Below are 20,425 nucleotides of genomic sequence, written 5' to 3' on the forward strand. Positions count from 1 at the left end.
ATTATCCCCCTCACAAGGACTAAAGACTGGAATACACAGTACACAGTTAAAATGGACCACTTTGCAACTCAGCTGAATTAGTGGAAATTATATGTTGAAAATGCAGTTGTACAAAAGCACACAACTATCTATATCAAAATAATCAGTTAGCCAACCCCACACCTATAAAAGGTTGAGTGATGTAGCTTCATGTCACACTTGTTGCAATGTTATCAGTTATAAACCAGCGTAACTGAGCAAGGCTGTGATGATATCAGAAAGCTGTTTATACACAACTGGCAGCAGCTAGTTCTCATACTTTTGAGTTTCTTTAGCAGATGACCAAAGAACTATTAGAAATGTCAGCTGTTGATTTTTTGACATGAGAGGCCAGTCAGCCCCTTTGTGAGTGGCTAACAGTTTTTTTTACATTTTACACTGCTCTGACCAGCCCTGGGAACTTCTTGTGAATGGTAGATAATCTAATCATAATTATCAATTCACCATCACCACAGTTCTCATCAATTTAGAGGAAAATATCTGGTCCTATGATCTCCACAGAATCATAGAAGGGATTCTATGGAAGGGATTATGAGGGTCATCTAATCCAACCTCCTGCAATTCAGGAATCTTTGGCCAAAGTGGGGCTCAAACCCACAACCTTGAGATTAAGAGTCTCATGCTCTACTGTAGACTGAGCTGTTAGCCTACTTCCCCCACCTTTTCTCTATGTTCAATTTTTAAAGAAAATTTGCACATTTTCCTCCCCCCCCCAAGGGAATCTGACCAGAACTAAAACAAGGGCAGATTTTAGTTTACTAACAACATGTCCAAGGTGAAAGTCACAGTGAAAAGGATGCTTTTCAAGATAGCCTTTAACATTGGTAAGCACCCTATTGTAAATGAATGCTATTTGGTCACCATAAAATCCCTATCAGAGAAGTCTTTGTCATTAGATGCCCATTTCACCTTCAAACATGAAACTGAAAAATGGCCGCTGAAGCCTAAAAGCTTTTTTAAAATAGAGATTTGACAATCTATGTATTCAAAAATTGGAGAACAGAGCCCCTTTCAAGATCAAGTCGAGTCATCCATTACTGCTTTAAGACTGAGAGCAATATGAACATCGAAATCATGCCTTCCATAGACATGTGATTAGTAATATTATTATTTAAAACCCACTGATCTCTGAAGGGCACAAATAAACTGCTAACTCTGGTTTTGTGCCTCTTATAATAGGACTGCTGCGCAATTCAAGACTCAGTGTAAAGCATACCAACAGAACTGCGCAAGAGGGAAGGCAGAGAAGTTTATTCCAGCAGTTATTTTACTGCGTCACACTTCAGGATAAAACGTTCATAAAAGACAAGAGCAAACCCAAGGAGAGTATAAAAACAAATCCATTAAATTTATGATTTTATTCTTGGAAAACTCATTGATGGGGTTTGAGCAGTTTCCTCTACTGCAAAACAGAGGGAGACTAGGGGAAAGAGGCATTTGTTCTCATTTATGCTGCCTTTGGACTGGCAGGGAGAAAGGTCATGCTCTCCCCCCACGTCCGTCTGAAATGCCCAGTGACTGAAGATGGCCCTTCCAATGCAAAATGGAAGTCCTGCTGCCATCCCACTGCAGAGCTAGTGACCTCCACCCTTTAGCCCATAAGCCCCAAACATCCTCCATTGCGGCAGCCTCACACCAAGACCGATTAATCCACCATGAAGGAGTCCTTATTGCCTTTGGTGGCAGCAGGATGGGAGCTCCCCAGGAGAATGCTAATCAAATGGCTTAGCACATAGGAGGGAATTCCCGACTCCAAGCACCAAAGGGTTACACGGCAAAGGCCACTTAGTCCTCTGTACAAGCATCAGAAAAGTAGTTCTTTCCCTCCTCCCCTAGCCCCCCTTTTAATATAATTCAGTACAGAGTCAGTGGTCAGGGCACTGCCAGTTTCAGCAACAGTACAAGACATTCCCTCAGCCAGTGCAAAGTCCTCTATGTCAGGATATCGTGGGCTTGGTGCTCCACCAACATCTCCATGCTCTTCACATCTGTGCACCAGAACTCCAGGCGGTCTTTCATGCCCTTTATCTAGGAAATAAACCCACAAGCACTTTAGGAACTTGGACTCAGCGGATACACACAGACCAAATAAGGGCCATGAAAGATACAAAATTTTAACCATTCTGCATCAGAATGTCTCCTGCAACAGACTACATTAAAATCCTGTTTTAGAGAAAAGATAAACTGCAATCTCCCAATGGTGTGTATTATTGGTTTGTCTTAATGACAAGACATTTTTGATAGGGAGATTCAAAGGTGCCAGAAACAAAGTAAGCATTGTGAAGAAAACTGAATTAAGTCAATTATTCAATGTGTCATAAATTCGACACGTGACCTTATAAAGCTGTTTCTGCACTGAAGTAAAGGAAGACATATAAATGCAGTGTGATTAATCAAAGAAACCACACCCTTTCTCCCCAGAAAGCTGTTTGGTTTTTTTACTAAGATTCCATGCCATGCTTTATAAGGAGAGTGTTGCACTGAGATTTCAGCAGCACTGATTACCTGTTGTAAATCCAGCACCCGTGGTTGGACCCATGTCATGTGAACTCTTTTATCCACTTCATCAATACTGCCTTTCACCAAACCCACTGACAGGGCTTTCATCACTAGCAGCTCCACCTGCAGGAAAAGAAAACCAAGAGTCCCTTACTGGCTTTATAAGAACATATCCAGTTGTTTCCACAAAAATCACTGCAACTTACCAGTCTGAATACTTGCTACAACTCAAAAAGAGGCATTTAACAAACAGAGAAAGGGAAAATGTCCAAGATCATGGCTGCTGTAAATGCGTATCTGGAAATTTAACTGCATCAATTTTGAAAATGGAATGGCACAGAGTCCCAGAACATTTGGTTCCCTCATACAGAATTGCAAATGCAACTCACCTCATTTACAGTGACTTTGGCACTTTTAGCAATCTCTTCAAAAGTGAGTTGCCTGTGGTTAGCTGGTCGGGTGAAGGTCATCTGCAGTCAAGTAAAACTAAAGTTAAAACCAACCTCAGCTTACGTGAAAAAATAGTTCCCAACAGAGTGATCAGAAAGCCTGATTTCCCCAGTTTTGTTTGCCTTTGTGCAAGACATTATTTGAAAGGTGCACTAGATCTTCAATAGCAATATACTGTATGTTACATTTCAATACAAATAAAAACTTCAGATCCAAGGGGGGGCCACTACAGATTATACAGATTATACAATTTAGCATTGCTAGACTTACCTCCATGAGGCACAGCAGCTGGATCTTCTGTAGAAGAAGAGCTTCATTGGCAGCCAAGTCTGGCTGTAAGACATGACAGATGAGAACTTTAGTTACTGGTACTCCAAAAATCTTATTGTGTTTTCTTTTATTTAACAAGATGCATGCAACACACAGAAAGCGCTCATCACTTCATTTGTCTTGCTTGTGTGTCATGAAACCACAGCCTTAGACCTACCATTGTAAATTGTTCAACAGAAGTGTCTAATTTCTAATTGCAACCGTTAAGATTGATTAAACCAACATCTCTATGGGAATGAGAAAATGAATGCTACTACACAGTTCAAGACATGTGGCAATGCATCTGTTTCAGAGCCTGGATTTTAAATTGAAGTGGGATGCTTTGGAGTTATTTGGACCTTCTCTGAAGCAGATCCTTCCTGAACTGGCCTGGTCCCAGGGTTTAAGTACTCTAAAACAGCTAATGGGGGAACTCTGTCCCGTTGCCCTAAGGTTTTATTGAAGACTCTGAATCTACACCAGCTGTTATCAGAAGTGCATAAGCTTTACTCTCCACTAGCAAGTCAAAGAGGAAGTACTTACAGTACTTAATCAGTCAAACCAGCCACCTACCTGCTGCCCCCATGCGGACTTCAAAGCCTGGAATTTTTCCACATTGCCACTATTGAAGGCGTAAAGTGTGTCAATCAACCATTGCCTGTCAGTGTTCCTCAAAGACTCCAGCACTGGGTGCATAAGCTGAGGATGGAAATAAAGTAGGACATTGAGATATAGTAGCTAGCTTCTGGTTCATGAACATTTTTACCAATTAAGTTCTACTTACCAGTTCCCCAAAGTTATAGACTCCTTCCCCAAGGAGTCCTGCTAACCCCAAAGTAAAGGCTCTCTCCTGCTGGTCTGCCACTGAAAAGAAGAATGATCTGGGTCAAACAACAGTCTGAGAGACCACACCCCATTTTAGCGCGTGCGCGCACGCGCACACACACACGTACATATATTATCCTACCTTCAATAAAATGTGAGCATTCTATACACAAAGGTACAATAAATTATTTGTCTTAAGCCTATTTTTCTGAGACTCCAGGTTCCAACAACAATAATCTGGAGGATAATTTCTATTTCCCTCTCTGCACAGTAAATTTAACCCATTTGATACAGCACAAACAAATGCAGCTTGTTCAATATGGGAAGAAAAGAGCATTACCTGGGAGATCTTTGACATCTATACAGCCCAGGAACCTTAATGCATCCTTATAATAAGAAGCATGATTCCCAATTGTCTGGTAATACTTGCTGGAGAGATCATAGAAACGGCTGTGAACAGATGTCACACCAGGAAGATTATTCAGCATCTCTTCAACATCCTCAATGGTCTCCTAAAGGGAAAAAAGGTGATACCAATCCTTAAAATCCACATGCATTTTATATACATGCACACAAAAGCATGTTACAATACCTTGTCTAACAATTATAAGCAATATTTGAAGAGAGAAAAACCACACAACTCCAAAGAATGGCGTGATCACATTAACTTAAGGATCAGAACATATTTGTTATTTTATTTCTGCTGGTACTAGGACTTGACCTGCTGAAGTCTCAACTCTGCTGAAGAGACAAATCCACAACTATATATCCATGTCTGCTTGAACACTACAGCTCCTAATTGTGGTTTATAAAAAAATGAAACAACCTCCATTATATAAATTTAATAACCTTGTTAATTGCCAAAACAAATTTCTAAACAGATGTTTACAGGTTCAAAAACCCCTATTCTTTGCTTGTGGCAAACTGATAAACAGCTTTCATTTGTACAAAGTATGAATACATTGCAAGATGTTTATTTGAAACTTTTGTGAACAGTTTCTAATGGGCTACGGAGTATGTTACTGGATTATACCAGCAAAAGAAATCAAATCAAAAGTGATCTCCGGCCATCAGAAAGGAAATAATAATGCCACTTTTCAAAGGTACAAATACTATTACTGCATACTCAGCATCTTTTTTTGGGGGGGGGACTCAACACAGTATCTTATCAGAAACACTGACAACACTTTTGATTATTTAAATCGTATTGCATTTCCGGTAACACAAAGTGGAACACAAGAAGCAGACAGAATTTAGTCTTCTCCACACATCCAGTACTGGGGAGAAGTAGCTCCACAATATTGGTAGATCCTTGCCTGATGTCCAATACAATGGCAAAGATTTCTGTCTCTCAATTGTTTAACAATGGCAACAAAACGCCTCTCCCCCTGCAACAATGAAGAATGCTTGGGGGTAATCAGGAATGGATTTTTGTATGGAAAGAGAGCAAGCTCAGCTCAGTTTTGGTACCCAAAACAAATCATGCTGATCAGCACCTGCTCGATGTCCTTCAATTCTAAGTTTATGTCTTTTGCACCTGCCTCCAGCTAACGGCTTTTCAGAGTACCTATACAGGCCTGAAGTCTGCCCTCTGCTATGTTAGAAGATAACTACTAAAAGCTAAGGGCTGCATAAAAATGTAAGAGCCATCCAATACAGCAAATTCAAAAAAGGTTTTGTTAATATGAAAAAGAAAATATGTATTTTGTCTCACCTTTGTGACTTGTAGATCACCAATGTTTAATTTCAGAGCGCCAATGGCAGTTTTACATAGAATCACAGCTTCATCACTGCTTTTCACCTGCAGCCACAATACAAAATGAATGTAATAAAACGGCTATTGTTTCAAATAGCAATGAAACTACTGTCTGTCTAAGAGTGCATAAGTATTTAGCAGTTTTTCCAAATTTGACTGTATAACTATCCTTGATAATTTTCTTACTGGCAACGAAGCATAGTTTGTTGGCCAGTTCAGAAGATGTGTTATTAATTTATATTGTGCCTTTCAGGACAAAAGATAGTATACAGAAATTGTAACAAAAAACCTATAATTGCTTATTTTAAATCAACAGTTTTAAGTCTACACCCCTTTAAAATGAATGATAAAAACATCAGTAAGCTACAGCAATGAATAAAAGCTAGTAACTGCATTGAAAACAATTCCATGCAAGCGGTTCAAAGTACAGTACTATATAAAGCACCTGTCATATATCATACTTACTTTTTCTCGGGTCTTTTCCAGAAAAGTAAGAGCTACATTAGGATCTAAGGAGGAACAAGCAAGCAATTACATTCACATAACTTCTTATTGGATCCTATCACAAAAGTTTTAGAATTGAGGACCTGCCTGAATAATACTGTCCTTGGGGAGAGGAGTAGAAGGCTTCAAGGCATGCTTCCTCCCTTCGTTCCGAAAAACAATGAATGACAAAATTTTTGCTCAGACTTCTGGTTTCAAGGATCTCCTGATTTAATGTCCCAAAGTCAGAGGAGAGCTTGTGTTCAAAGTAACATGAGATCTCCTGTTTGATCATTCCATTTCTCTCTACACTGAGAGGGAGTGATTGTGCAAGCCAAAAGCCAGCTCCCAGATACTTCCTTGGATCAGTCCCAGGAAGAAACCAGCACCCAAAGAAGCATTCAGTCTGTCAAACTCCTAGGATTAGATTTTCAAATTCTACATTAATACATCTCTGCTGGCCTTATAAGCAAAGTTAAGGAGTATTAATGACTAGTGTCCACAAAGACTGAAATGTGAATAATTCCCTTTCTCCAAGACTGAGTAGTTCAATCCTTTGTTACTTTCCTAAAAGTCTTATTGTTGGCCTCAGATTCCACCCCCCACCCCCCCGAACCTGAACCAGTTCATAATGAAAGATAGCTATGATAAAATGAAGATGTTTTACCTGTCATCTGCCGCACTACATGAAGAATTATCTCTACAAGGGACAAAGGGTTCACCCTGAAATAAAGAGATGGTAACATGAACAACTGAAGAAGTATCTGAAGAAGTTTGCATGCACACGAAAGCTCATACCATTGACAAACTTAAAAAAGGTAAAGGTAAAGGGACCCCTGACCATTAGGTCCAGTCGTGACCGACTCTGGGGTTGCACGCTCATCTCGCATTATTGGCCGAGGGAGCCGGCGTATAGCTTCCAGGTCATGTGGCCAGCATGACAAAGCCGCTTCTGGCAAACCAGAGCAGCACATGGAAATGCCGTTTACCTTCCCGCTGTAGCGGTTCCTATTTATCTACTTGCATTTTGACGTGCTTTCGAACTGCTAGGTTGGCAGGAGCTGGGACCAAGCAACGGGAGCTCACCCCGTCACAGGGATTCGAACCGCCGACCATCTGATCAGCAAGCCCTAGGCTCAGTGGTTTAACCACAGCGCCACCCGGGCCCCATTGACAAACTTAGTTGGTCTCTAAGGTGCTACTGGAAGGAATTTTTTTTATTTTGTTATGAACAACTGGAGTTTTAACAGCAATTAAGTTTAATAATGAACTTTAGAATTAAAATATTGATCTTAAAGTGTAAGGCCTTCCCTAAATTTTAAGTATTTTAAAAGCTTTACCTGTGTTCAAACTCACTGATAAAGTTCTCATAAAGCTGTAAATGAAAGAAAGAGGTGGTAAGTTTAGCAGTACAAGTGTGTTTTGGTTAACAAGTCAAGTTGATCATTAATACATCTAGGACACTACCTACAGTTGAATTAGCGTGCGTGGAATTCCTTACAATCAATATTAAGCCCCTGGTCAGCAGTAGGCCATAGCCATAACACCTTTGTTACAGCTCATGCCTTGTCTGGAGTGAGAAACACCAAAACCGAGGTTTGAACAACATGCCAAGCCAAACCATGGGCAATACCAGTAGGCCTAGAGAAAGAGCAAAGCAGATGTGATCTCTCTTCAAGAGCTCATGCATTTACACTAAGCCATGGTTTAGCTTAGGTACGCTGGAAGATGGCAGGATCCCCAAGGACCTGATCTACAGAGCTGGCTTCTGGCAACAGACCAACTCTGTGGTACAAAGATGTCTGCAAATTATGTGACATGAAGGCTGGCAACACCAACCCTGCTCTTACCAGTAAAACATTTTATCCTAATATTCAACTGAAATCTATCCTTCTGTAACTGAAACCAGTCAGTCCTGCCCTCTAGGTATAACAAGTACAGTATGTGATCATTTCTATGTGAGAGCCTCTATTTCAACAGTGCTATCATGTGGTGGACTCTGCCTCCTTGGAGGTTTGTAAGCAGAGGTTGGATGGCCATCTGTCATGGATGCTTTAGCTGAGATTTTTTGCATTGCAAGGCGTTGGACTAGATGACCTTTGGGTCCCTTCCAACTTCTATGTCCCCTCTCAATCTTCTTTTCCAGATCAAACATATCCAGTTCCTTCAATCCTTCTTGTTTTTCATACAACTGTCTGTCTTGTCCTCTTTTAAAGCAATCCTTCATTCCTTTAGTATTTTCTAAACTATAATACAGGGTGGGCTGGATCTATAACTGGCACATCATTCACGTGCCATTTTGACAGGTGGGTGGGGCTACCCACCTGTCAATCACCCAATGTAATATGACACCAGGTGATTCAAACTTCAAACCATGGGAGTAGGCACAGACTTATATCTGCCGTTAGTATACAGTGGTCCCAACAGTACGGCCTATTCTTCTGATATGCTTGGGCTTATTTCTGATTTTAGCACTACAGTGGTACCTCTACTTACGAATTTAATGCGTTGCGAACGCACATTTGTAAGTAAAAAAAAATTGTAAGTCAAATCCCATAAGAACGCATTGGGATAAAAAATTCGTAAGTCGAAGAAACCCTATCTAAAAATTCGTAAGTAGAAAAAATCCTATCTAAACCGCATCCAAGGTGGCGGACGGAGCTCCGTTCATAAGTAGAGTTATTCGTAAGTAGAGTTACCACTGTATAGTGCTTAGCACTAAGATAGGAGATCCCTTATTTCCAGTCTTGACAAATAGCACTTAGACTGGAGATAACAGATTATCCATGCCTGATGTCATATGGTGTCAGATGACTGACAGGTGGGTGTAGTTTGCCAAAAATGGCCTGGTGATCAAAATTCAGAGGACTGGTAGGCCTAACCTAAGCAGAGGTTCCCTACCAATGATTTAATCTGGCAGTTTCTCATTGCAATGTCATCTCATACCATTTTGCATCATCTGTTTAGAGCACCAGCATTATATTTACAAAATTCACCCTTTCACTCCTGAAAAGAATAAAAATGTGATCCCAAATACCAAAAAAGTGATACAGAAGTCAACAGAATTTACAAAGCAAAAAATTAGGACATAAACTACAAAGCGCTGGAAGCGATGTGTTCAGTGGAGTTCCCCTAAATGCCTCATCATCAGAAGCGTTTGTATTCACAAGAAGCCAGGGGTATACATTTACACTACTCTTAATTTTAATTTTTCTTATTTATGGTAATTTCAAGAATCTTGTGAATTAATTACCTTGATGAGTCCATCTCCTTGGGCAAAGCAGGGGTCTTGCACAAAGTCCAGAACCTGAAGGGTCAGCTGGTGCCAGAGTCTGTAAAACAACACAATGGAAATGGCAAAGGACAGGCTGTCAATTTTACAAAATGAGGGAGAGCAAGGGAAGAGTACAGCAGCCAGGAGACCACAGCAAACCCTCAACGGTGTATTTACCCAAATCAAACACGAGTTATATGAATAGAAGCCCTTGCACAACACACACACACACATTTTGGCAACCAGGCCAGCGCAGAGCCTCAAAGTGCTTCACACTTCAGACCCTGTTGTGCTTATGCCACCTTGGCCTATCCACCATTTTCCTAAGGCAAGCATCCTGCCCACACATCTCGGGAGTGAGGCCCGATGCACCAGCTTGCTGAACAGTGGGGTTCGGCTTCAAGAACAGGAGATCCCCCAGCGGATCATCTCCAGAAAGAGGCACAGAGTCGCCCCAGGGGAAACCGCAGAGCGCCCCTTCCCCAACTCTCGCAGTCTCCCCCCCCCATCACCCTCCCAACCCCGCCTCACTTCTTGTTGTAGAGCTCCTCCAGGCGGTGCCACACGGCGGCCTGGCCGGGCCCCGAGCTTTGGCTCTGCTGCAGGAAACCCGGCACGTCCTTCATGGCGAGGCCGGGACCGGGGAGGCAGCGGGAGACAGAGAGAGCGGTTCACCCTCACGAGCAGGAACAGGAGGCCGGGCCACCCTGCCGCCGGAAATGCACACTCACTTCCGGCACCTTCGGCGCGGAGCACGCCGGGTACCGTATTGGCCTCGCTCAGCGCAGCATTACTTCTCGATCCCGCCCCACGCAGGAGGAGGGGCGAGAGTTCCGGGGGAGGGCGGGCAGGCCCGCTGGTCGCCATGGCAACGGCCTCTGCTTCACGAGCGAGCCGGCGAGCTTCTCTCGGGCTCCCCCTGCAGTCGTTGGATGCCGGTTGCCACGGCGGTCCGCCCCCGCGCGTGACGCCACTCGTTCGCCTAGTGTCGTGGAGGGGGATGCTGACGTCACTCGCCACCGTCTCGCGCCACGAGGAGGAGGAGGAGGACGACGACGACGACGACTGATGCACCTTCGTGAAATAAAGCATTGCCGCCACCGGCTCGCTATACCTGTCGGCGGCAGAGAACATGTTTCCCATGTGGGAAGTCCCTGCCATTTCCCCCCCGGTCGGGCTGGGGGAAAGCCGCTAGGGCTCCTCCACGTTGGCCATATGTGAACTGGATAGGGTCCCCCAGCCCCAGGTTCCTTTTGCTCTCTTTGCTCAGGTGCATCGTCACCGTCGGACGGAGGTTTGGGCAGGGGAGCGTCGCTCTCCCGTTTCTGGCCCCTCCGTCCCTTTCTGCCCAATCTTAGAATCGGAAGGAGCTGCGGTTTCCTTTGCTGTAAGTGGCATCTTGCGACGCAAAGAACAAAATTGTTGCACTCATTGCTGTATATTGGTTTCGAAAATCATGGATGGGGATGTGTGTCTGAAGTGGGCCTTGCCTTAAAATGAATGAAAAACAGAGCTGTGCTTCTTGGGCAATTACGGCAATCGGAGACGAATGACACCCCATAAAAAAGCCACTGTGACTGATTACACCCAGCAGAACCTACAGCAAAGAAAAAAGCTATTGTCAGTTCAGAGCAGTACTGTATAACAAGCAGTTTTGTAGCAGATGCCTTAAGTGGTGGTGCAATTCATCTCCAAAAAGCTGCTGTGAGGGTGGTGGGGACAGTAAGAAATGGATTTTTAGCATGAACAGATCTAGGCCCTTCTATTAGGAACATTAAGGTAAAGAGCTTTTCAGCTGTTCTTTCAGTCTGAAGATCACTGAAAGCAAACAAGAGTGGTGCTTTGCCCTACACCCCACTCCAGATCTTCTGTAACCTTCAGACCACAAATACAACCCAAACAGGAAACTGGCGAGATACAGAGTGATAACAGCCTCCTGCCCACCTGCATAGGTAGAGCCATTAATAAAGGGAAGAACACAGAAGACATAGAAACCTCTTGATTTTTCTTTTTCTGGTACAGGACTAGGCGGCTGGAGGGAAATGAACTGGAGATTACATTCCAGAGTCTCTGCAGGAAGGCATGCATTTTGTGCTGAAAGTTTTCAGAGAGCAATAGGTAAGTAATCTAATACAGAAGAATATGAATGAACTGGAAGGGGCATATCAGATTTTGGAAGAGTTAGGAGAGCTAAGACCTGGAATGGAAAAGCTTACAGGTACTCAGGGAGATGGTTGGCATGTTTAGTATATATAGGAAAGTTGATTATAGGGAGCATTCTTACAGTGCATCAGACCATTGGTTGAGTACCCTGACCAGACAACTGCTCTCCAAGATCTTAAGTGGACAGAGGCCTTTCTTGGCCCTGCTACCTGAGATGACTAGAGATGCCGGGGACATTTTTCATAGAAAACATACAGTCTACCACTGAGCTAAGGTGTTTCCTCTATGAACCAATTTAGAGTTGGTAATTTTTTACATCTATCTGTTTGTAGGACACTTTTAGTCTGCAAAATGGTTTATAACTCTCACATCCTCCGAGGAGCCATATGAAGGAAGTGCAGTAAAGTGTAACCTCAGACTTTTGCAGTGTATCCCCTTTTATCCCCTTTCGTTGCATAAAGTGTGGGTCTCCTTTGAAGCAAAACCCTGTTGCTTTGTCTCTACAACTGCATGATAGATACTTAATAAAAATGTATGTTCTTCAGCAAATACTAGTCATATGTAATGCAAGGCTGGCCAACCTTTCCCACTCTCCAGGGCTCCATTCGTGGGGGGAGGAGTAGTCAAGGCCATACACCTGTGGTGTTTGGGGCCATGGCCAAAAGAAGGCAGGGTCAAAGCATACATAGACATTCACACCCCATTCACAAACCTACATACAGTGGCACCTCGGTTTATGAACTTAATCCTTTCCGGAAGTCCGTTCTTAAACCTAAACTGTTCTTAAACCTAGGCGTACTTTCCCTAATGAGGCCTCCTGCCACCGGTGCCTTTCCACCGTTCGGATTCCATTCTTAGACCGAGGTAAAGTTCGCAAGCCGGGACACTACTTCTGGTTTTGTGGAGTTCGTAAACCGAGTTGTTCGTAAACAGGGCTGTTCTTAAACCGAGGTACATGCACATATAAACGCTGTATCAGGCCGCCAGTGTGGTGCCCTCTCTTCATCCACCAGACAGCCTGGTCAATGATCAGGAAGCGTCAGAGTCGTAGTTCAACAACCTCTGAAGAACACCGCATTCTGCTTGCTTGGCTTCTGTGCTACGTGCTTCCATGATCAGCACAGAAATGCCCAGGAACTGCCAATGGGGGTAAGAAAGTAATCTCTTCCTTCAGAAGCAGCTCAGTTAACTTGTGCTGCACAGTGTGAAAGGGACTCCTTTTCTGACTGTGCAGGATAAAAATGCACCACACTGTCCATGAAGGAAGAACTGCTCAGCTCAGCTCAGCTCAGCTCATGGGCAGCTCAGCAGCAGGACTCACCCATGTTTCCTCTTCCCCACTACTGAGCAGTAATTTTCAGTAGGCTGAGCAATGTAGGGCAGCGGGAGTTTTTCCTCTCCTCACTATGATCTGTTCTCCCCAGGCTACTTTACTGATTGAATATTACAGCTCAGCTCAGCAGTTGGGGGTGGAGTGAGTAGATGCATCTGGATCTGGGGAAAGACTGGCAAGCCAAAGGGGAGATCCTGTGGGCCACATCTGGATTATGAAGTGGAGGTTCCCTACCCCAAAATAAAAGTTTAATTAACTAAATTAGGGTTAATCCTATTGTCCCCACTTTACTTGTGAGTAAGCCTCATTAAATTTAATACGACTTCTTCATTGGGATTGCACTGTCAAATGGTTTTCTATTCCTCAGTGAAATTTCATATAGCCAACTATTACAAAACCTGCATTTGAAATTGGTTGTTATGTTTTATAGGATGGAGGAATTGCTGCATATGTTCCCAGCAACATTATTATGGGATTTTTTCTGGTTCTATGGCCTGCAAAAAACTGCTCCGAACTTCATTGAAACCCACCTTCTTTCCAAGTGGAAATCTTTTCTTTCAAAGAACTCCAGAAAGCATAATAGAAGAGATTACAAGTACCTATGGAGTGAGGTATGATATCCTTTCTCCTGCTCATTTTAACTTTGAATTCTGCCACCTTCCTTCACAAAACATGCTTGGGACGGTTGTATTTATTTGTGTTTCTCTACCTTATCCCATAAGAATATAAGAATCTCCTTGATTTAAAGTGTGTTCCTGGTTCTTCCTTTACAGCTGTGGCTTCAGTTATTTTAGAATTCAAGCTGTGGCTGCAAAGGAAGTGTTGAGAGCACACTTTAAGTCATATGATACCAGACACAGGACGAGTAAAGCTACATTGTTAAAAACAATGCCAATTCAATGCTAATATGAACCGAGGGAGTTTTCTCCCAGCTTCAGTCATCTCATTCTGGTGAATGACGTTTGAATGTGTTTCTTTGTAACCTGTTGATATGTTGCTGGCAGGCCCTTTTCATTATCCACTGCTCTAATGGTATTCTTTGGAGGTGGCAGAGGAAGAAATGATGGTCAAAAGGAGCAGCTCACCCTGAAGGATGTGACAGAACTAATTCAGAAGAAAGAATGCAAGAGAGTCGTGGTGATGACTGGAGCAGGGCTCAGCACTCCTAGTGGTATCCCTGATTTCAGGTAACACTCAAACGGCTGTCAAGGCCTTGCTCTCTTGACTGTACAGACATTTCCCCTACTCTGTAAAGTCTCCACCTTGTGGAAACTCTTCAGCAGCCACCACACTGCCCAGTCACAGATGGAGCAGCTTCAAGAAGCAGGGCACAGGCAATAAGAGTGAACTAGGCTATTTTTTGGAATTGAAGGAAGAGGCTGGTACTGTTGGTATAATTTTTTTCTATCCCAACATCGCACCAAACAAAGTCCGTTAACGGTATAGCCCCTTAATGCCAAATAAATCACATCTGGTTTTATGCTGCATGGAGGATGCCACAATAGGTCCTTTAACTATTTAATTTGACTTCCTTGCATCCAAAATTGCCCCTTTTATGGATTGCAACCTATGTTCAAAAACAAATATCAAGAGAATCCAGAGCAAATACACCAGGTGTTGTGCATAAAGTGACAGACACGCATTTGTGAACAGAATGCTGTTTCACCAGTCATGCACCTTCCCCATCCTTCATGTGGATTGTCAGCCTTTATTTAATTTTTGAAAGCATTTTGTGAGCACGTATGCCTATAACCATTCAGCCATTGCCTTATTTTTTTAAAAAAGAAACTTTTAAAAGTTTTCTTTTTAAAAAATAGGGCAGTAAAGTGAAAAACTGCTATTGGGGATTAGAGAGGGATGTTTTAGGTGGATTCATGCAGTGCCAGCCAGTGTCCTGCATAATCATCTTCTGCTTTCAACACATTTCTTTTTTCAGAGAAGGAAGGCATGTTTAATCTGAGTATTTATGTAAAGATCTTTGGTCTCTCGGAAGTTTCACATTTTGCTGTTGTTCTCATTTGCTTCTTTGATCCTGCTATGCTGATAAAGAGTGAAACAATATGCTACTGTATCAAATCAAAACAACGTTTACCTTGTTTGAATTTCTCTTACCAGGCATGCTATCAGCTACCCCCCTTCTCATTTTCTGGTATCATTGTCACAGTGTCTCCTCCCATCTTAAAAGCGTCATTGCTTCTTGAGAGAGGCCTCCATTGCTGAATTCTCCTTCCAGTTCACCATAAGATGTTCACATATCAACTGATAGGCCACTTTGGTGGTATGTCTTCTTGACAAACTTGTGATAAAATATTCCTCAACTGTGTTTCCTCATATGTGAATTTACTTCTAATAGGGGTATACCAGCACATGAAAAACCTTTGCAATGGCTTGGTTTCCTGGCATGTTCTGTTGTTTTCTTCCCCTCTTGTCTCCACAGGTCCCCTGGGAGTGGTCTCTACAGTAATCTCCAGCAGTATAATATTCCTTATCCAGAAGCCATATTTGAGCTTAATTACTTTTTCCACAATCCCAAGCCTTTCTTTACATTGGCCAAGGAGTTATACCCTGGCAATTACAGGCCAAACTATGCTCATTACTTTCTCCGACTTCTGCTTGACAAAGGGCTCCTTCTGCGTCTGTACACACAGAACATTGATGGGCTGGAGAGAGGTAAGTCTCCCCACCCCCTCAATTTGGATCTAAGAAATAGAAATCTAGTCTAATGTTAGAGATACTGCAACAAACCTTTGAGTGGGAGAGTATTCTCCTTTGCGCTGATGGAACGTTGGGGCCGAATTGATCTTAACTCTGAGTTTTGTGTTCTAGTTGCTGGGATTCCTCCAGATAAACTAGTTGAGGCTCATGGTACATTTGCTTCTGCTACATGCACTGTCTGTCGAAGGTCATACCGTGGTGAAGACTTCAGGGTAAGTTGACAGCACAGCAGATATACCACTCCAGGAATATCACACATACTCCAAAGGATGCTGGTTATGTTTGGCTTAGGCACCAAGAATCTTGTTTTGCAGGGTTCACAGACTTGCTTTTACTTTCATTAATGCTTGGGGTGTTCAATCAATAGTACCTATGAAAAGTGTCCCTTGTAATTTCAAATGAAGTAATGCAGGCATCCCCAAACTTCAGCCCTCCAGATGTTTTGGACTACAATTCCCATCTTCCCCGACCACTGGTCCTGTTAGCTAGGGATCATGGGAGTTGTAGGCCAAAACATCTGGAGGGCCGCAGTTTGGGGATGCCTGAAGTAATGTGTGGCTTATACTGCCTGATGTGGACTCATATCCTGCTTTCTGTGTTATCATTTTAGGAAGATGTGATGGCTGACAAGATCCCCAAGTGCCCTGTGTGTACTGGAATGATCAAACCTGACATTGTGTTTTTTGGAGAGGAGCTCCCTCATCGGTTCTTCTTGCACGTGACAGATTTTCCTGTGGCAGACCTGCTCCTTGTCATCGGAACCTCCCTTGAGGTCTGCGCTATCATGAACATGGGAAGAGAATGAAAGCTGGGGTATTGAGACAGAGTGGTTCGGGGACTCTGGAAAGCAATGCGGATCCAAAGGGAAAGCGAGGGTGGCAATTCAGGGATCAACAAAATCGAGTGCATCTTGGGAAATGTGTAAGAAGGATTTATAAATAGCTCGGGAAGCATAGATTGCCAAAATTGAAGAAGGGATTTTGTGTATCTAGTGATGTAGGTAGAGGCAGAATCAGTGCTGTTGTCTCTCAGTGGCAGGGCAGAAGTAAATGTGCCTTCAGCATATACATATGACAAGACAGGCTTAACTAAATATTGTTGTGCACAAAGTCAGGAATATTGAAAATGCAAGCAGTTTTTCCTATGGCATTATCCCAGCACACACAATAGAAATCTTAACATGCACATCGCTCCATCACCAACTGTGTTAGCCAGGGGAAAGGGAGAGCAATATGGACTCATAGTCACCTGTACTGTAGGGATCAGTGATGAATCAGTACATCCCATTTCCTAAATAAGAACCATGTAGATTTCCTTAGCTGCTGTTAGAATGCTCTGCATTAAGTAAGGGTGAATAGCTGGTACAATGTATGGCCAAGGGTATGCACCCTGAAATAGGAAGGCTTCAGTTCAAATATTAGCTATGAACTCACTGGATGGCCATAAGCAAGTCATTATCTTACAAGCCTCAGCTATACCCTTTCACTTAGGAATAATATTGCTAACCTACCTACCTGATTTGTTGAAAGGATTACCTGAAATAATCCCAAGTTTGAATTGCTTCGCGTGAGCATTTAGCAGAACCACTGTACAACAGGTAACATATTTCCTTTTTGTTAGCAGGTGCGTAGATAGATCTCAAGGTGTTGTGAATTTCTTTTGAGCTGTGACTTTGGAACAGAATATGCAGCCTTTTTCTTTTGGTGTTTGGATTTTAGGTGGAGCCATTTGCCAGTCTAGCTTATGCAATTCGCAGCTCTGTTCCACGTGTGCTGATCAATCGGGAATTGGTGGGACCATTTGCCCATCAGCCACAGCACAGTGACGTGGTTGAACTGGGAGACGTCATCATTGGAGTAGAAAAAGTAGTGGAACTGTTGGGCTGGAAGGAGGAGTTGCAAGAATTAATGAAGAAGGAAAAAGAAAAGGTATGGAAGTCTGAGTTGAAAAGCTTTTATTCTCTCACCCCATTTCATTTGCAGAATCTCTCATGAGTACAAACATTGCAGGAGTTCTGAAAAGAGCAGTTAATCGCCAGTGTTGACATAATATGGCCTATACAAGATGGGGGGTATCTGGCATGCCAGTACATGTGAAAAGGTTCTAGGGGTCTTGGTAGACCACAAGTTTAACATGAATCAACAGTGTGATACAGCAGCAAAAAAGCTAATGCTATTCTAGGCTGCATCAACAGAAGTATGGTGTCCAGATCAAGGGAAGCAATGATATCGCTCTATTCGGTCTTAGTCAGACCACACCTGGGCACTGTGTCCAGTTCTGGGTGCCACAATTTTAAAAGGATATTGACAAGCTGGAACATGTGCAGAGGAGGGTGACCAAGATGATCAAGGGTCTGGAAACCAAACCTCATGAGGAACGGTTGAGGGAGGATAGGACCCAAACAAATGGCTTCAAGTTACATGAAAGGAGATTCTTAGTAAACACCAGGAAGACCTTTTTAACTGCAAGAGCTGTTCGACAGTGAAAGGGGCTCCCTCGGAAGGTGGTGGACTCTCCTTCATTGGAGGTTTTTAAGCAGAGGCTGGATGGCCATCTGTCATGAATTTCAGGGGATTGTACTATTTGATATTATTGAATTTGTACATCACCCTTCATCCGAAGATCTCAGGGAGGTAAACAGCATAAAAATACAAAATAAGATGAATATCCCCTCCCAAAATAATGGACTAGAGGAGTCCCCTCCAACTCTATAGTTCTGTGATTCTGTGACATTAGAATTAATGGCATTTTCCTATGTGCTTGTTGTATTCTTACAATTCAACAGTGATATGCTTTCATTTACAGTAACTGTAAATGAATCATTTCCTTCTCTGTGTTGTTGCTTTTTCACTTTGGTCAGCATCAGCTGTTGAACGAATGGACTTTGGAACAAGCAAGCTTCATAGACAAATAATTGTTCTTTCTATTTTTAGCTGGATGCAAAAGACAAATAGGAAATCTGACTCCTGCTGTTGGAAATGATGTTTACCTCCTAAAGGACTGTTCGTTGCAACCAAAGTTTACAGCAATAAGAGCAGAGAACTGGAGGAAAATATGCTCTCCATTGTGCTAGCACCCAGTAGGTTAGAAGAACTAAAAATCATTCAGAGAACCAGTCTAGTTGCACTTGGATGTCCTCTGAAGGATCTTGGGAGATAATGATCAAATGGTAGGTTGTGAATTTGGTTTTGCATAAGGAGAGGCTCTAGATACCAGAGTGGAAGATGAAGATGTACATTATAGCTGCTACTTCCCATTAAACATCACCTCTTAAGCTGTTTCTCCAAGCAAACTCTTCAAATGTTTTCTAAACCATCACAGATCTTGTGGTGTTGCACTAGTAGCCGTCGCTGCAATAGCATGCATCACAGAGTTATGATGAATTTGACATTGTACCAACTTGTGAAAGAATTTGGATTAGGCCAACTTTAATAACTAAGCTTAGAAGTTTGACTGTTGAGTCAGTGTGTCTTCTGCTGTAGCTTCTGTGAAGATCAACCTGAAATCTGATATTCTAAAATATTAATATGCAGTGTATCATTTATGTAACATGAAGAGATAAGGTGTGTGTAACTACAATTCTAGCAAGAAATGACAACTATGAAAAGTGTAGTGAAGCTGCCGTTTGAACTTGAATAAACACTTATTGAGTGGCAATAATTAGTCAAAATAAAAGCATGTTTCAGCAGTCTCTCAATATTCTCTCCGCAGATTTTCCAGTATTTAAATTCTAAACTTGTATTTTCTGTCCTTGAATTCATTCAATGGGGGGGGAAGTATTGTGGACATCATTCACATAATTGTCTGACATTTTTCTGGGTGTTATTCAGCATCTATGAATGACAGGCTTTTTATCTGTTTAAAAGAGATGCTGGACTTCTGGGTTTCTTCTTTCATTATGTAATTCTTGACAGATGAAAGGAAGCTCTGGGTGGTTAGAACAGTGTTATTTGTAGTGTTACCCTGAATTAACATTGAAATTGTGAAACCTATTAAATCTAGTACTGCTACTTTATGAACTTCAAATCACCATGAATATGCAAACACCACTTTGTACGTGTCAAGTGTGTGTCGCTTAATATTAACTTTGTGGTTGTGCCATGTGATAACCATGTAAGCCAAGGATTACCTGGCCCCTCTGCTTTTAGGAATTGTCATTAGTTTGCGTCCCCAATTTGAAGAGCTCTACTTATTTCTCTCCAATTACAATCTACCTCAGAGGCTGGATCCCCCACCCCCAAGCTCTATTTTCAGCAAGGTAGTTTTTGCAAAGAGCTTCTGATAATTTGAATGTGCTAACAGATTTGTTTATTTGAATGTGTGATTCAAATATTGGATTGGAAAGCTCTTGAATTTAGGATAAGCCATTCAAATGAGACATTTGAATCACCAGCCCTGCTTAAGTGTGTGCGCGTTTGCGTTTGCTATATACTGTCAGCCCTTACTTGCCTTTTCTCCAAACTAAAAACGCTGGAATATTTCCTTACAGGGGAGTTCCTCCATCATATTGGTTGCCTTTTTCTAAACCTTTTCCAACTCTACAATATTGTTTTTGAGGTGAGGCAACCAGTACACAGTA

The 20,425-nt window shown here is 42.5% G+C and overlaps 2 protein-coding genes across 7 annotated transcripts; one reads left to right on the forward strand and one right to left on the reverse strand.

The window, feature by feature from the left end:
* Positions 1 to 1,268: 1,268 nt before the first annotated feature.
* On the reverse strand, positions 1,269 to 10,375 carry PSMD13 (proteasome 26S subunit, non-ATPase 13). The gene is made up of 13 exons (XM_035123038.2): positions 10,167 to 10,375; positions 9,615 to 9,693; positions 7,702 to 7,736; positions 7,029 to 7,084; positions 6,344 to 6,387; positions 5,837 to 5,923; positions 4,463 to 4,634; positions 4,082 to 4,161; positions 3,871 to 3,996; positions 3,259 to 3,321; positions 2,928 to 3,008; positions 2,545 to 2,661; positions 1,269 to 2,067 (listed from the first exon to the last, which is right to left on the reverse strand). Exons 1-13 carry the CDS (start codon positions 10,259 to 10,261, stop codon positions 1,972 to 1,974), a joined length of 1,131 nt encoding a protein of 376 aa, XP_034978929.1. The 5' UTR covers positions 10,262 to 10,375; the 3' UTR covers positions 1,269 to 1,971.
* Positions 10,376 to 10,710: 335 nt separating this feature from the next.
* SIRT3 (sirtuin 3) lies at positions 10,711 to 19,521 on the forward strand. Of its 6 annotated transcripts, XM_035123122.2 has the most exons (9): positions 10,711 to 11,022; positions 11,658 to 11,753; positions 13,562 to 13,742; positions 14,136 to 14,318; positions 15,569 to 15,801; positions 15,958 to 16,058; positions 16,457 to 16,618; positions 17,565 to 17,774; positions 18,780 to 19,521. In XM_035123122.2, the coding sequence occupies exons 2-9, from the start codon at positions 11,678 to 11,680 to the stop codon at positions 18,798 to 18,800; spliced, it is 1,167 nt and encodes a 388-aa protein (XP_034979013.2). In that variant the 5' UTR covers positions 10,711 to 11,022; positions 11,658 to 11,677; the 3' UTR covers positions 18,801 to 19,521. The 6 variants fall into 6 exon arrangements, 5 of the variants coding, with proteins under 5 accessions (XP_034979013.2, XP_060132836.1, XP_060132839.1 ...); XM_060276853.1 differs by lacking the exon at positions 10,711 to 11,022 and having other exon boundaries at positions 11,366 to 11,753; XM_060276856.1 differs by lacking the exons at positions 10,711 to 11,022; positions 11,658 to 11,753 and adding an exon at positions 11,993 to 12,662.
* Positions 19,522 to 20,425: the final 904 nt, after the last annotated feature.

The sequence above is a fragment of the Zootoca vivipara genome, chromosome 1, assembly GCF_963506605.1.
Source record: "Zootoca vivipara chromosome 1, rZooViv1.1, whole genome shotgun sequence".
In the NCBI taxonomy this organism is placed as follows: Eukaryota; Metazoa; Chordata; class Lepidosauria; order Squamata; family Lacertidae; genus Zootoca; species Zootoca vivipara.

Coding starts and splice junctions, on each gene's coding strand:
- PSMD13 (XM_035123038.2), bottom strand. CDS start 10,261: ATGAAGGACGTGCCGGGTTTCCTGCAGCAGAGCCAAAGCTCGGGGCCC. Junction 6,388..7,028: donor TGTAGTGCGGCAGATGACAG/GTAAAACATCTT, acceptor GTTCCTCCTTAG/ATCCTAATGTAGCTCTTACT. Junction 3,009..3,258: donor AGCTGCTGTGCCTCATGGAG/GTAAGTCTAGCA, acceptor ACTTGACTGCAG/ATGACCTTCACCCGACCAGC.
- SIRT3 (XM_035123122.2), top strand. CDS start 11,678: ATGAACTGGAGATTACATTCCAGAGTCTCTGCAGGAAGGCATGCATTT. Junction 11,754..13,561: donor AAGTTTTCAGAGAGCAATAG/GTAAGTAATCTA, acceptor TATGTTTTATAG/GATGGAGGAATTGCTGCATA. Junction 17,775..18,779: donor TGAAGAAGGAAAAAGAAAAG/GTATGGAAGTCT, acceptor TTCTATTTTTAG/CTGGATGCAAAAGACAAATA.